This window comes from Rhinatrema bivittatum, chromosome 15, assembly GCF_901001135.1.
Source record: "Rhinatrema bivittatum chromosome 15, aRhiBiv1.1, whole genome shotgun sequence".
Classification (NCBI taxonomy): domain Eukaryota; kingdom Metazoa; phylum Chordata; class Amphibia; order Gymnophiona; family Rhinatrematidae; genus Rhinatrema; species Rhinatrema bivittatum.
In genome coordinates this window covers 61001144-61017009 of record NC_042629.1, presented here as the reverse complement: position 1 = coordinate 61017009, position 15866 = coordinate 61001144, and the positions used below count along the sequence as shown (strand labels likewise).

Genomic DNA, 15866 nt, shown 5'->3' with positions numbered 1-15866 from the left:
TAAGGGAACCCCTCAACTGCAGGGTTGGGCATGGGATACCCAGGGGTACCTTCAGCCTTGCGCTCCACCCCAGGATTCTGATAATTAAAATCAACAATTCTAATTACCCCCACCCACTACCACTATCCACCCCAGAGCAACTGGATAGAAGGAAGACAATTTCCCAAAGTGATTTATTTGCGCAGGGAAATGAATACATGTGAAAAAACTGTAATTATTTAAAAGTGTGGGGGTAATTTGCACCACAACCTATGGTTCTGAAAAGTCCATGGATATTTTTGCTCATGGATGCTGCAGGATATCATGTCACAAGGTCTAATGAATGTGTCATTTATGAATTTTTGGAAGTAGATAAAAACAAACATTTAAAAACTTAAGAAACCCATGCCACATTAGCTGAAGGTGGTCTCTGAATTAAGTAACCTGCCAAAAAAGTCACTTAGGGCTTATACAGCAAGCCCACCATACCAAAACAGCACTAATTCCCAGAACTCAAAACAGCAACAATTCTATCTATGAAAGGGCAACCTTGCACACTTCAGCCCTAGAACAGCATTACTATTTGTTTCCAGCAGGGCAAAGCAGTGGTCTAGTGTTTAGAGCAATGGGACGGGCATAAGGGAAACTACTCCCCCCACCCCTGCCCCCGATACTCCTTGCGGAAGTTACTTTATTTCCTGTTGCCTCAGGTACTCACTTAGATTGTAAGCTCTTTGGGGAAGGGACTCATTTGTACCTGAATTCTTAACATGCTGTAAGCCACCTTAAGCATTATTTGGAAAGGCAAGCTAAAAACCCAAATTTATTATACCTCCTATTACATGCTGAAGTATACAGAAACTACGATAGCTGAATACCTCATCTTGCTCCCACACAGTTAGCCGCGGGTCATCGTTACCAAGAAAGAGTATCAGTTGTAAACCAGGGCTGTGGCTCGGTGTACTGGGGAGTCTCTGATTGCTGGGGCAAAGGGGTTTCCTGGCCAGTATCACCCTGACAAGCCCCACACATCTTCAATGGTGAAGTTAAAGTTCGGGACGGCCTCCCTCAAGACAGGAGGTAAAAAGGAGGGCTCTGAAATACAGTCGGGTCGCAGACACTTCACGTCCCGACTTGCTCTGTGCCAGGTTGGGCCACCGAAGAACCTCCAATAAAAAAAACCGCCTCTTACGTGAGGATCAGTTTTCAGCGGTTTCAGAGGCAGGGACGAGCAAGGACTGGAACATTTAGACAGTTCAAGCAGCTGCCAAAACCTGGAGGAATGGACCTGGTTCCCCCTTCCTTGACTGACCTGGTCACAGCTTTTCCTCCCACCGAGCCTCACCGACCAAAAGGCATTTCTCTCTGCCTCCCAGTTAGAACCTAGAGCTCTGGCTGCAGTGCCTCGATCGTGCACGTCGGGGTCCCCGTGCAGGCTCGGGTCACGATCGAGTACAGGGCAGACCAGCGGCGGATGAATCTGTGGTGCCGAATGCCTTTACTCACTCAATGTCACAGTGCCCCTCCACCTCCTCAGGAGGCGGCTTCGGAAGGCCTCGCTGGTCCAGTACAAGGGACCAGTGCCCGGTGCAAGGCAGAATAGATTCCACGTGCGCTTCAGGGCCAGCAAAGGGGGAAGGATGCGTCGGGAGCGATGGCAGCCTTCCTTCTGATGCGCTGCGGCTGCAACCACACGGCGTTCTGGCTCTTCCCTGGCAGCTGCAAGCCCATCCCGTCAGACACAAAAAAAACCCCCGACATGACAGGAAAGATGGAACGGGGTTAGGGAAGCCTCTCTTAGCGACGAGACGGTTTCAGCTCGGGTGGCTTCTCTCCACTTCCCGATGGATAGGCGTCCATGTCATTGGGATTTACTGGCGCAGGTTGGCATCTTAAGCGCCACCATGGCTGGCCGTCCCTGCGGAACCACCCTCCGAACCGTAGGCATGGGACCCGCGGAGCAACGGCAGGACACCGGCACTGCCCCGGCTCCTGCTGTCCCTGTTCTGTGGATAAATGGTCTCCATCTGGTACTTTCACCAGCACAAAGCTGGGCCTTAGAAGGGGTTAGAAGGGGAGGAATCTTTGGGGTTTTTCCCCCAAAGGAGCTACCTATTGATCCTCTAGAGTAACATAGTGAATAGCGGCAGATAAAGACCACAATGGTCTATCCAGGCTGCCCAGTAAGTTTTTTTTTTTAGGGTAGAAGCAAGTGCTGCTCCGTGCAGGTTACCCCCAAGCAGAACTGTAAACTTTAGGTGTAATAATAATGTTACCCCCCCCCCCCCCCATTTGCTCATTTCCAATCTCCAGCCCGATCAGGGATCCTCTGTGTCTCTCCCACGCCCTTAAGATCTCTCCCATTACCGTTCTCGCCTTCACCACCTCTTCTGGGAGGACGTTCCAGGCATCCACCAGCCTTTCAGTGAAGAAACATTTCCTGACCTTGCTCCCGAGTCCTCCCCCTCGGAGTTTCCTATCGTGACCCCTAGTTTTACAGCTTCCTTTCCAGCGGGAAAGGTTTGATTTTTGTGCATCGTTCATTCCTTTCAGGGATTTGAAACTCTCTCATACGGTATCTCCCTGTCTCTCCTCTCCTCCAGGGTACATATTAAGCTCCTCCAGCCTCATGCCACACGGCTTTCCACACAGACCCCCCACACGCATTTTGATGACCTCTCTCGGGACCGCCTCCATCCTGTCTCTATCCCTTTTGAGATGAGGTCTCCAGATCTGAGCGCAGTGCTCCAGGTGAGGCCTCACCAAGGACCTGTACAGGGCTTGTAGCACCTCCTCTTTCCTGCTGGTTATACCTCGCTCTGTGCAGCCCAGCATCCCTCCGGCCTTAGTCACCGCCTCGTCACATTTAATCAGACGCTATCACCCCCAAGGTCTCTCTTGCACATCAGTTTTTCACCCCCCCCCTTACAACTCCTTCGGATTGCCGTATCCCAAATGCGCGACTCTGCACTCTTTGGGCATTGAATCCCAGCTGCCAAATCCTCAACCACTCCCGGAGCTTTCCTTGATCCCTTCCTATTTCTCTCTACTCCTTCAGGTGCGTCCACTCTATTGCAGATGTTTGTGTCATCTGCAAAGAGACAAAAATTTCACTTTATAATCCCCCCTGCAATAATCGCTCACAAAAAGATACTGAACAGAACCGGTCCCAGAACCGATGCTCGAGGCACGCCGCTTATCACTCTTCTTTCTTCAGAACCGAGTTCCATTTACCGCTGCTCGCTGGCGTCCGACCGCCAGCCAGTTTGTAATACATTGCAGCACCTCGGGACCCACTCCCAGGTTCTCTCATTTTATTCACGAGCCTCCTATGCGGGACCATATCAAAAGCCTTGCTGAAATCCAAGTAAACCACATCGAGCGCCCTTCCTTGATCCAATTCTCTAATCACCCAAGCAAGAAAAAAAAAAAAAATCAGATTTGTTTGACAGCACCGTGCGCTGGTAAAGCCTGTAACCCAGATAGATTTTAGCCGGCTGAGCTGGCCATTCAGGGGTTTTTGAAAACAGAGCCCCACGAATGCAAAGGATACCGGAGCCGCTCTGCAGTAATTTAATGTGGATCGCTTGAGCCGGGCTGTCCTATTAATGCCACACTGGGCTTTCACCAGCCACTTTGTGGGTTTGTTTGTTTATTTTTTTAAATATGGAACTTTTTGAGGCTGTTTTTAACTATTAACTCTTGGTTATGCCCCTTTTAACCATTTTCATAATAAAAAAAATCCCCCAGTCTTTTTCATCCCCTGTGCTTGCCTCGATTAGCTTGTAAGCTCTATATATCATCTCTCTGTATAGTGCTGTGCACATGGCGCAGCCTAACAGAAGCGATAAGTAATAGTTAAAGAACGACCTTCCCTCCCCCACCTAATGCTGCAGTATTTAGTAGATAAACATTCCTCCCCCTAGGTCTGGGGGAGGGGAAGGGCCTTTGCAAGAAGAGTTAGGGCCAGTGGCACCTCTGAGGGTCAGGGATTTCTTCACAGCATCAGGTCTTGTGGGTGGGGGGGGGGGGGGGGAAGAGTTTGGTGGGTCCAGGAGGGGCGTTTCGGATCAGGGTGCAACAAAAGGTAGTGGTAGCTAGCGTTAGATCCAACATTAGGCTGCCTAGGGTTAGCTACGCCTTCTCCCAACCCCAGGAACGCCTGCGAGGCTCATCCAGCTTCACTAGGGGGCCAATCCAGCCACCCAACTCGGAGTTAGGAAGCTAGATCCCTTTGAAATGTTAAGGTTTCAAGTTTATGGGCCTACCAAGGCCCGTCCTCTATACTGAACCAGTCCCAAAAGGTTTCCTTTGTACTGAAATTGGAATTTCCCCAGGGATGGCAACCCCAGCTCCAGCCATCCCAGCCCCTTGCTGCTCTGACGCGGGGGGGCAATATAAATGCTGAGAGAGAGAGTGTAGACTGATCGGTAATGGGCGACGCGAGGTACAGAGCAGCAGGATGGATGTATCTAGGTCACTCGGTGCTCACAGAAATCAATATCTCCACGTTTCGTTTCCAAGGAAAATCCATCTCTGAAACGTGCGTAAAAAAAAAAAAAAAAAAAAGGAAGATGCATCACCATCACTGCCGAAGGACAGGCAGCGACCCCAAATCGGCCATGCCAGGCCCCACTGGCTCCCCCCCCCCCCCAAAAAAAAAAAAGAATAAATAAAAAAAGGGAAGAGCATTCACGTTGGATTGCAATGGAAAAAAAAGAAGGACTTTTAAGAGTCCAAAAATCCCATCATGTAGTCTGCAAACAATCAAGGTTGTGTGGAGCGAGATACATAAAACCCTCCCTTATGGCCTCGCTTAAATCCAGACCAAGCAGAAAAAAAAAGCTGAAAGCATCAATGGTATTTCACACTCAGGAGAAGTCTGTGAGAGGGCGGGGACGGCAAAGGATAAGCAATGCACAGGATCTGACAATAAGCCCGGCGTGCACACTAAGAATACTAAACACATAAATAGATACCCCACAAAAAGCTAACATGTGTCCATCAATATGTTAAATCACAGAGAAGTAAAAAGGTCCCCTCCTCTAATGCAGATGATAAATCAGTCACAGCTCCAAAGCATGGAAAGTCGTCTATAATCTGGAAACAACTTCGCTTATGGCAGTAAAGACTGAGATATGTGCATCCGGCACCACAGAGTTAAAGGTGCACACCGATAATCCAAGCAGCTCATTCTGCCCAAAAGGCAGAAAAAGTGTGACCAGCTGAGTGCTGGTGTTTCATGTTACCGGCTCCCGTCCCTACAATGCACTAATGTTTCTGTAACGCTATCTGTCCATGTAACCAGAAAAATAATGAGAATCTCTCCAATGCATCTGAAGTGTTGAACATATAAAGTGGCGAGTAAGTGGCATCAAAAAGTCACTCTGCTTAGGTTCTGCTTTCAGACGGGTTACACAAACGGAGCTCTGTTCCTTCACTTCACTACTTTTCCCATTCAACAGCTGAAGCAAGAAAACTGGTGGAACCAGTTAAGAACTCACCGGTAAGACACACAAGAGCACATTCTTCTGCTGAAAGGGATTACGGAAAGCCAGAGAGAGCATCCAGAATCCTCCTAAATACAGTCACAAAGCGCTGTATGCAAAGTCCTACTCCACGTATACAGTCTGTACTGGGAATCTCACCCACTGCCCCAGCACAGAAGGGGCTGCAGCTGTGTAAGCTTCCCTTACCCCTTACACACACACACAAACTGCGCCACACAGGCAGTAGCAGTGCAAGCTTCCCTTACACACTCACACAAACTGTGCCACACAAGCAGCAGCAGTGCAAGCTTCCCTTACACACACTCACACAAACTGTGCCACACAAGCAGCAGCAGTGCAAGCTTCCCTTACACACACACACTCACACAAACTGCGCCACACAGGCAGCAGCAGCAGTGCAAGCTTCCCTTACACACTCACACAAACTGTGCCACACAAGCAGCAGCAGTGCAAGCTTCCCTTACACACACACACACACAAACTGTGCCACACAAGCAGCAGCAGTGCAAGCTTCCCTTACACACACTCACACAAACTGTGCCACACAAGCAGCAGCAGTGCAAGCTTCCCTTACACACACTCACACAAACTGTGCCACACAAGCAGCAGCAGTGCAAGCTTCCCTTACACACACTCACACAAACTGTGCCACACAAGCAGCAGCAGTGCAAGCTTCCCTTACACACACACACACAAACTGCGCCACACAGGCAGCAGCAGCAGTGCAAGCTTCCCTTACACACACACACACACACACACACACACAAACTGCGCCACACAGGCAGCAGCAGCAGTGCAAGCTTCCCTTACACACACACACACACACAAACTGCGCCACACAGGCAGCAGCAGCAGTGCAAGCTTCCCTTACACACACACACAAACTGCACCACACAGGCAGCAGCAGCAGTGCAAGCTTCCCTTACACACTCACACAAACTGCGCCACACAGGCAGCAGCAGTGCAATCCCCCCCCCCCCCCCCCCAAAAAAAAAAAAAACACACACATACACTGCTTCTTCCCAGAACCAAGCGGTCTGTTAACTGCGATTCTAGTTGTTGCGTGGTTTTATTGTATGTATTTTGTATTATTTTTCTCAATTTGTACACTGCCTTGGGCGATCCTTTGACTGGAAAAGTGATATAAAAATACCTGCAAACAAATGAAGAAAAATAAACAAACAGGTTCAGCAGAGCCAGCGGCAGTGCCAGCTTCCTTCACACAGGAGGTTATTCTTTTGTATGTGTATCCGCAGCCTCCTGCTTCCTAGACTTGCCATGCCCTTGTTTACATCAGAGCACTAGGACATGCAAATGGGTAGGGGAGAAAGAGTGAAGAACACAGACAGAGCCTCGGATCCAGGCTTCGGCTCGATCCCATCCAGTACAGACAGGGAGAGAATCCTACCACTTCAGGATCTCCGACAGCACCTGCAGCGGGGGTGGTGGCAAGGGAAATGTACCCATCTGGGGGCAGGGCCTTCAAGCTGCTGGGACAAAAAAGGCAGCAGCTCTGGGAGTCAGCCCTCCCCGAAGAGGAGCACCTCCTACTGGCCATGCATCAGATGCAATTCTTAACTCTCACCACCAGAGGCAGCATGTTAAAGCTCTTACCCGTATGGCTTACACACACACACACACCGCGCCACACAGAAATCTGGAGGCGGGAATGATGGCATAAAACATGATATTTTAAAAATAGTTTTCTATTTAAATCCCCTGCAGGGCCTCGTACTGCCACTGGTGGGCAAGAGTGCCACACAGGGACCCCAGCCTGGCTCCCTACGACTCCCTCAGGCCCCCTACCCACTTCCTGAAATATGAGCTTGAAGACAACAGGTTCTGTGCTGGATCCTACATGACCCGGAGGAGAAGCGCGTCATCCTCCGCACCACATGTGGCTTCATGCACACTTCTGAAGCAATGTCATGCGACCGTATGTATTTAAAACATCGTGTGCCAAGCGGATTCCAAATAAAACATACACGACAAACAAAAATATAAAACATACAAATACACTGATAAAACAAAATCATCATCATCTTATTACAATACCAACGCATTCATTGCCTGTATAGATGCCACTAAGATTAAATTTGCAGTCATATAAACTGTTGAACCATCATCCCATCTCTGCAACCTCATTTACATTAGCTCCTGAAACAGTTTTTAATATTTTACGAAAGTCCTTGCAGTCACAAAGAACCCAAGTATCCTCAGTCAGAGCATTCCTAACGTAGGCCCATTGATTGAAAGATGGTTTCCACGTAGAATCCCAAATAACCTGATGCTGGTTTGGGAGGTGGGGAAAGAGGAACCCATGTCAGCTGAGAGCTGGGGGAAATATGGCACATTTTCTGCGTACCGGGGGTCTAATACAGTCTGCACAGAACATTGCAATAAATCAGTCAGAGAAGGATCACAGCCAGTCTGACATCAATAAATCACTCAAAGAGGAAAAAACCACACCAGACTAACTAGAGTCGATAGCATGTTCCACAGAACCAGCGAAGAATACAAAACTCTGTACCATGGATTTGGGGTTTCAATGAGCTTTGTGTTTTTCCTGACTCTCACAGGGGGGTGAAGCTCACTAGTATACCCACCCCCTGATCCTACACCCGGCCTGCAGTATTATTGGCTCTAGTTAAGGCTGGATCATTTTCACAAGTCACAGTGAGGGGGTGCACTGGTGGGTGGCTGGGGGTCCCACTCAAGGCTTGAGGTGAATGCATATATCTTATTCCCGAGAGGGATGGGTGTTTTGGTTTTTTTTTTTAATTTCAATAACCTTCCGTTACCTCCCCACCAGGCTTCTGATAAGCCTACGCACACGCCGCGTGGATCCTCTGCTCGGGAGAACCTTCCCTCGCCCTTCTCCAAAATTCCCCGGGGCTCTGTAAATGTTTGCTCAGTGATTACTCGGGCCCTGGTGCAAGGTTTTGTTATGGCTGCGCTCCAACAAATACACAACCCCTAACTCCACCATGTCCAGTGTGTGCTCACCCCGCTGAGCCCCACCACACACACACCTACCCTGCCCGCCCCATCCCAATGGCTCGGTGTTCAGTCCACAGCCCCAATGCCAAGGGCTCTCACCCTATATCACCCCCCCTTCTTTGGGTTCTCTCTCCCCCCCCCCCCCCACCCAGTGCTCTCACCCAATTCTTGTCCCCAGCCAGTCGTCTTACCCTCCACCTCAGTGCTCTCATCCTTTTTTACCCCACACTTTACCCCCTTTCTTCTTTGCTGGCACCGTCGTCATTTCCCTAAGCAATCCTTTCCACTGGATCTTGCCTCCTGGAGGCAGATGCCGGAAGCAGGAGGGAGGTCCGCCTAGAAATGAGGGAGTCCCTTCTTGCCTACGGGCAGCAGATCGGTTCTTGTGAAACCGAAAGAGTCAATCATAGCAAAAAAAAAATACAAAACATAGCAACATAGTAATGACAGCAGATAAAGTCCACAAGGTCCATCCAGTCTGCCCAGAAATTTGCTCATGGTAGTAACTGCAGCTCCGTGGAGGAGGAAGGGGCAACAACTCTCTCCCCCCCCCCCTCCCCCCAAGCCTCCAGCCCTGGCTTCCTCCCAACTATCCAGGGAAGGCTGAAAACTCCTACCCTGCAGAATCTGGGCAAATTGTGTTCTAAGGCAGGGGTAGGCGACTCCTGTCCTCCAGTGCCGCAAGGTTTCGTTTATGGGACGTCCGTCATGAACATGCACGAGAGAGATTTGCTTGTACTACTACCTTCGTCTGTATGTAAACAATACAGCTCATGCATGTTCACGGTGGATTCCCCCCCCCCCCCCCCCCCCCAACGGGAACTGCACCAGACGGGAATATCCAGAAATCGTTCGAGGTCAATTACTATCCGCCATGAAATAAAGAAAGACCGCTAAGAAAAAGCCAGACTTGAAATTGCAAAAGTATCTCTAGAGGTCGCTAGGATTGCCTCGGATGCCGCCAGGCCTGTGAGCTCCATGGGCGACCCTTCTGCTGCTTTATTCCCTCCCTCTCATGCATGGTTTCTGCGGCACAAGTGCAGCGCCCCCTGCAGCCAGCATTCCAGATGAGCAGCAGACTGGCAGGGGCCTTCCTTCCCAACCTGTCCCAGCCAGCCGGCTGCTCAGGATCTCCGCGGGGAATACACAGACGACTCTGCCTGCGCTGGAGACCCAGGATATGCAAGTTTATCCCAGGCGTATTAATTCCAGCTTTCCTCCTTCCCCCCCCCCCCCCCTCCCCGAGGACCTCACTGGCTCTGGGGTCACCTCCGGGATAGTCCTGGGAAGCTGCGCAGAAGGCGGGAGGCCGAGGCAGGGCTGCCGTGGCCCCGTCGCACAGTGCTGTCCTCGGCCGCGTCCCCAGGGACCTGCTGGTGGGCAGATTCACCACACGTGGCACGGTGCCGTTTTTCTTCCATAACAGCTGGTTCAGGTGCCACTTTTGAGGCTCCCATCCTGCAGCTGCCCCTTTCCCCTCCCCGCCCCCCCCAACCGTTCCCGTTTTTGTGCAAAATTAAGATTCTGATCTCCCGAACTTCTGACCTACAAGGGAAAAAAAACAGCCAAGCCGTTTCTCATCTACCTGGGTGCAAAAAAACAAAAAAAAAACCCCAAGCACCCAGTGACACCTGGAAAGCACATCCTGAAGTCGGCCTCAAAATCGGAATGAATTATGCCCCATCCTGTCAAGCTTTTCTTCTGTCCTTATACCCTAATAAAAAAAAAAATAATCTAAACACTGCGGCGCATTAAAAGGAGAGAAAGGGAATCAGCAAGTGAAAAGAGAGAAGCAATACAGCGAAGAGGGAAAGAAAACCACAATCAGCCTCCCTGGATCCCAGCAGATAACTCAACGCTAATAAAATCACTTCCAGCTGTTACTGCTCTGCTATTAAGCACAATAGATCAATACCCTGGGAGAAGGCTGCCAGCTCGGCTGGCAGAGCAGGCCACACTGTGTCTGCCCGTCTCCTGCGTGTGCAGGGCCGGTGCTTCCATTAGGCAAACTCCCACCAGCACAAGAGGTCCTACTGAAGGTTCACCTAGGGCGCCAAAATACTCTTGCACCGGCTCACGTGTGCTAGGCGGGAAGCCGCATGGTCCCGGGCGCTCTCCCGCCGGAAGGCAGCAGAACGGGGCCCGGGCAGGACTTCAGCCAGCAAAAGAATTTGAGACTGCGACCCCCCTCCTTCCCTTCCCGGCTTTTACTTCTCCACCGCGATGTGAAATAAGCGTCTGGAACGCGCAAAGGTTCCTGGTAAGTCTGAGCTCTCATTACTGGGGGGCGCTGCTGTGCTGATCATCACCCCCGAAGCTCCCTCCCCCTCCCCGAAATATGGACCACAACATGAAGAGCTGAGGAAAAGACCTCAGGGGAGGAGACCACAGCACCCCGAGACATCCAAATCAGAGACACAGCACGGGCAGCTACAAAGCAACACCATGGCCTCTGCAACCTCGACTGCCACCATCATCCTGTGCCCCCTCCTATCATTCCCCTACATCCAGTATAAGCCATAATGGCAACCAATGCCAGGAGCTGATATTGGGCGTGCTGGGATCTCTTTCAGCTAGTCAAGGTATACTGAAAGCTGCAAAGGTGGTCGGAAGCACTTTTCTATCGGTCAGAGACTGTGGAGGGGAGCACAGGCAGCCAGGAGAGCTCTCCTATCGGTCAGAGACTGTGGAGGGGAGCCCAGGCAGCCAGGAGAGCTCTCCTATCGGTCAGAGACTGTGGAGGGGAGCACAGGCAGCCAGGAGAGCTCTCCTATCGGTCAGAGACTGTGGAGGGGAGCCCAGGCAGCCAGGAGAGCTCTCCTATTGGTCAGAGACTGTGGAGGGGAGCACAGGCAGCCAGGAGAGCTCTCCTATCGGTCAGAGACTGTGGAGGGGAGCACAGGCAGCCAGGAGAGCTCTCCTATTGGTCAGAGACTGTGGAGGGGAGTCCAGGAGGCTGGGCGAGCTCTCCTGGTGGTAAGGAACTGAGGAAGGGGGCACACTGAGCTTTCTTATTGGTTAAAAATGCCCCTGCTTTGGCCAAGGGTCACTGAAGAAGAGAACAAAGCCTTGACTTTTCAAAATGTCAAGAAATGTTTTCTTGATTTTTTTCAGGGCTCAAACTCGCAATGTTCGAGCAGGTTCCACGTTTGGTAAAACCAGTTTTCCCCCATCCCTAGAAGGGACGCAGCTGTGCTCCGATGCCCCTACCAGCACCCCTCCTGCACCCCCCTCTCAAATCGCTCTGCAGAGCAGCGGCAAAGATTCTCCAAAAAAGTGTCCCTGCCCGAGAGAGAGACCCAAACCACAGCCCCTGGCCGCCATCCAGAGCCCAGAAACTGCTCTCCCCAGCCCGTCTGCGGCGGTTTAACTCGCACCAGTTTAGGGGGATTCTGGAGACAACTAGGACGTGACTCAAATATGTTAGGGAGTCATTTTTCCACGGGAAAAGAAGCAGAGTCTCTGGTTCGGGGCAGGTCTAGGCTCCGTCTGGCTTTTACACGCCATCAATGTGAAATCCCCCCTTCCAAACTGCACTGCCTGTCAAACTATGGGTCCCCAACACGCCCTCTCCTTCAGGAACGCAGGTGTGCCCTCCCTTCACCTGGGCGTGCAGAGGTTTAAAAAGGTCTTTGACAAAAGCAATGTGGTGAACTTGGAGAAAGGCCTTCTCCTAGCTCCCCCACGACTTTTTTTTTTTTAATTTCATTCAAATCACTTGCAAAAAAAAAAAAGGAACCGCTTTAATGGCCCCAGAAGAAGCCAAGGCCACTGGCTTCCCGAAGAGAAAAGAAAGCAGGCACTGCTAAAGCCTCATTAACAGGGAAACCCACGGCGGACCCTCTCACGCCCCCAGACACACACCGCTAGCCCCCAAGCATACACCCAAGTCCGAAATGTTTCAGTGACCGCAGGGAAGGACATCTGAATACCTGTTTTATTCTAAGTGACGGCAGATATGAGCAAGAAATGCACCGAGAACTGAGGTGAAAGCAGCTGTACCTCAGTCAGGATAATTAGACGGTATATGTGACACACAGACAGCCACACACATGGCTCTCTCTCTCTCTCTCTGTGTTCTTGCCCCTCACTATAAGGACAGTAAGTTATTTGCAGGATGCTCCCACGGTCATAACAAGATGGGACCTGGACACGAACGCCCTGTAACAATTTTTCCTCCCAGATCCTTCTGTGGCTTAGGAGCAGCTCGGGTCTCAAAAACAATCTCCAGTCTCTGCGGGAGCACAGAAGCTTGGGAGGAGAGCATGAACTGGGAGGCACGAGAAATCCTTCCACCAGACTTCCCTGGGTCACTGACTCTCTCTCTGTGACCCTGGGAGAGGCCCCCCTCCGTCTCCCTGTGCTTCCAGTGTCAGCTGAAGAGGTGTTCACCTGAATCCGGCTTTCCCGGTCAACACATTTCCGAAATCAGAAAAATCCCTGGGTCAGGACGGTCCACAGAGCTCGGAGGGGCCTTCACATATAAAAAGAGACTGGCATCCGCCCTGCACACACACACACACACACAGTCATTTCTGTAAACAGCTCTCCGCTCAAATATGCTACCAATTACAACCTTTCCACAATGCACTGCAAATGTCCTGGAGTCTTGGCTGCTCTATAAGAGTTCAGAGATTATCAGAATTTCTCTCTAACTGGAAAATACAGGAGGTGGAGGTCAGCGTTCAGATGTTGTGGTGTGTGGCGAGGGCACGCTCATGCACACATGGACGCCCTCCATCACAAACACTGCAACCACACACATGCACGTCCCCCAGGGGCAGACACGGGCCTACACACAACACACACACACATGCGCTCATACACTGCCCTCCCCCCCACCTCTGTCCATGGCCACATCTCATCTGTTCCTCTCCACATCAGATGCCCAGTGGGGGGGGGGGAAGAGGCAGGCAAGAGAGAGAGAAATAGAGAGAGAGAGAGAGAGAGAGAGAGACTGAGACTATCTGTGGAACTTGCCACGTTATCTGCCTCCTTAGCAGTGGGCCGCCACCATCCACACACCATCCTCCTGCAGCCAGTACTGACTCCCTGCCCTCTCTCCTTAGCCAGGAGTGTCCCCACTGCCCCCCTATTCCCTCAGCCAGCACTGGGCACCCCAATCCATTGCCCCCTCCAGCAGCCAGCATTGGGCCCCCTATCCTTTTTGGCAGCCAGCACTGTCCCTCCCCCCCCCCTAACTGGCCTTCCTCCACACCCTCCTACAACCAACATTTCCTCCCTAGGCCCTTCCTGCAGGCAGCACTGGGGGCCCCTCCAGTCCCCTTCCTGCAGCCAGCACTGGGGGCCCCTGTAGGAATGCAGTTGTCCACACTCTAGGTCTGATCCGGCTGTTCCTCTGCTCAGGCAGCCAGCATAGGCTAGTATTGAGTACATATCTCCAGCGCTAATTAAAAACACTCCTAGCGCACACACTCCTTCTCCTGGGGGGGGGGGGGGGTTTGAGGGGCTGTTAATAGCATTGTTGTTGTCCGTCTCCCAGTACAGCTCCAGCTCTGCTTCCTGCCATAGAAAAGGCTCACCCAGATGGCAAATACCCCCAGGGACCACACAGCCCCTGAGTCACTCGGCCGGGCTGTCCCGCTGGGCAGCAGGCTCTGTCCAATCCCACACTCCCAGGGCCAGCTGGCAGGCGTGCTGCCCACACAGGGCCACCCCAGGCGGCAGGCGTGCTGCCCACAGTCTGCTGGACTGATAGCAGGGTCCCAGTAGTCAGTGCTGCACTGGGATCCACTGAAGAAAAAAAAAAAAAAAGGTTTAAAAACCACACACACAGCAGAGACAGAGGAACTCCCATCCCAGCTTTTAGCAGAGACGTCTCTGCAAGCCCTCCCCCAGCACCAAGCTCTACCAGAGGCCCAGCATGCAAGCCCCCCAGCACCAGTCTCTTCCAGGGGCCCACAGTGCAAGTGTCACAAAGAGCTGAAAGCCTTCCAGCTTGTCCCTCAGCAATTCGCCCCCTCAGTCAGGGATATCAGTGCAGGGGCTATGAAGACCATCGTATTCTCCATAGGGGTCTTTGGGACTCTGAGGCATCTCTTGGCTATTGTCAGCCATCAAAGCTGCCGCCAGGTGAGTTCCGACCCCCACCAGGGAGCATCACCTCCCGACACCTTCAGGATCACCAGCGCCAGGCTGGGGGAGCTCCTGCGAGAGCGGGAGCCAGGAGAAGGTCAGGACCCTGCAGCTCAGTGCCAGAGAGAGATCCCGGGCAAGCCTAGCGCGCGCGCGCGCACACAGGGAGCCCCGGGCGGGTAGGCAGCGCTCCCCCCCCCCCCCCTCCTAGCACGGCAGGGACCTCGGGGGCCCACACCTCGCTGCACCGTACCCGAGGGGCTGCCACTAAAGCCTCCGAGACACCTCAAGCAGATCCGCAAATCCCAGCTCCCCCGAGTGCGGTGAAATAGCCAACTGCTGCTGCAACCTAGCCACAAGCAAACTAACAGCCCATCATCGCCTTCAGGCACAACCGCAGTCCGTTAGCCCCGCACATCCCCTCTGGCAGCTTCTGCTGCCCCAGGGGCCGGCAGGCAGAAGGAAGGGGGCATCTCCCCCCTCCCGGGCACAGGCAGGACCCTACCGGGAGCAAACTTTGCAGCCAGGCACGTACGGTGCCCCCCTTACCAAGACCGTGCAAGGCTGGCTACCTGCCCCATCACTCACCTTCCACAGCCAGAGCCAGGGGCGGCGACAGCAGCAGCAGGAAGAGCCCGAGCAGATCCATGGTGCGGCCAGGCCAGCCCGAGCCTGCATCAGAGGCACAAAGTCCTGCAATCCATGGGAGCAGGGAGGAGAGGGGCAGGGAGCTGCCTCCCCGCACGCCGAGCCATGCAGAATGGGCACGGACAGGCAGAGGCTTAAAGGCAGGCTCGGGAGCAGCCACCTGAGGCAGGGGGGAGGGGGGGGGAGCGACGCGCCGGGGCACAGCCTGGCACGGCTCCTCCGCCCCCCCACAGGCGGGCACGGCCCTGCCACCCGGCTTGCAGAGCGGCCCAGACGCCGCTCTCAGGGGCGGGGGGGGGACGGGACCGGTCAGGCTTTTGGATTGACGGGGGGGAAGCCGAGCTCCCCCCGCCCCCACCCCTTCCCTGACAATGGTCTGGCCCGGAGCTGCCTGTCAGCCAGAGAAAGCGGTGATTTCAGCCCCTGTGTGGCTCAGGTTTTATTGAATGCTGCAAAGAGAGAGGAGGGGGAGAGACAGAGCTGGGGAGGAGGGGGGGGGAGAGACAAGGAGAGGGGGAGAGAAAGAGACAAGGAGGACGAGAGATGGAGAAGAGAAGGGGATAAGGAGAGAGACAGAGGGAGAGGAGCGTGACAAAAAAAAAAAACAAAACAAAACACGCCAGAAATTGGGAG

At 52.8% G+C, this 15866-nt stretch overlaps 1 protein-coding gene across 1 annotated transcript in view; it reads right to left on the bottom strand.

Annotated features, from left to right (window-relative positions):
- EPHB2 (EPH receptor B2) overlaps positions 1-15360 on the bottom strand; it is a 319521-nt gene extending 304161 nt beyond the window's left edge. Inside the window, 1 exon segment of the mRNA XM_029578869.1 lies at positions 15174-15360. Coding sequence (XP_029434729.1) covers positions 15174-15234 — 61 coding nt within the window. The 5' untranslated portion in view covers positions 15235-15360.
- Positions 15361-15866: the final 506 nt, after the last annotated feature.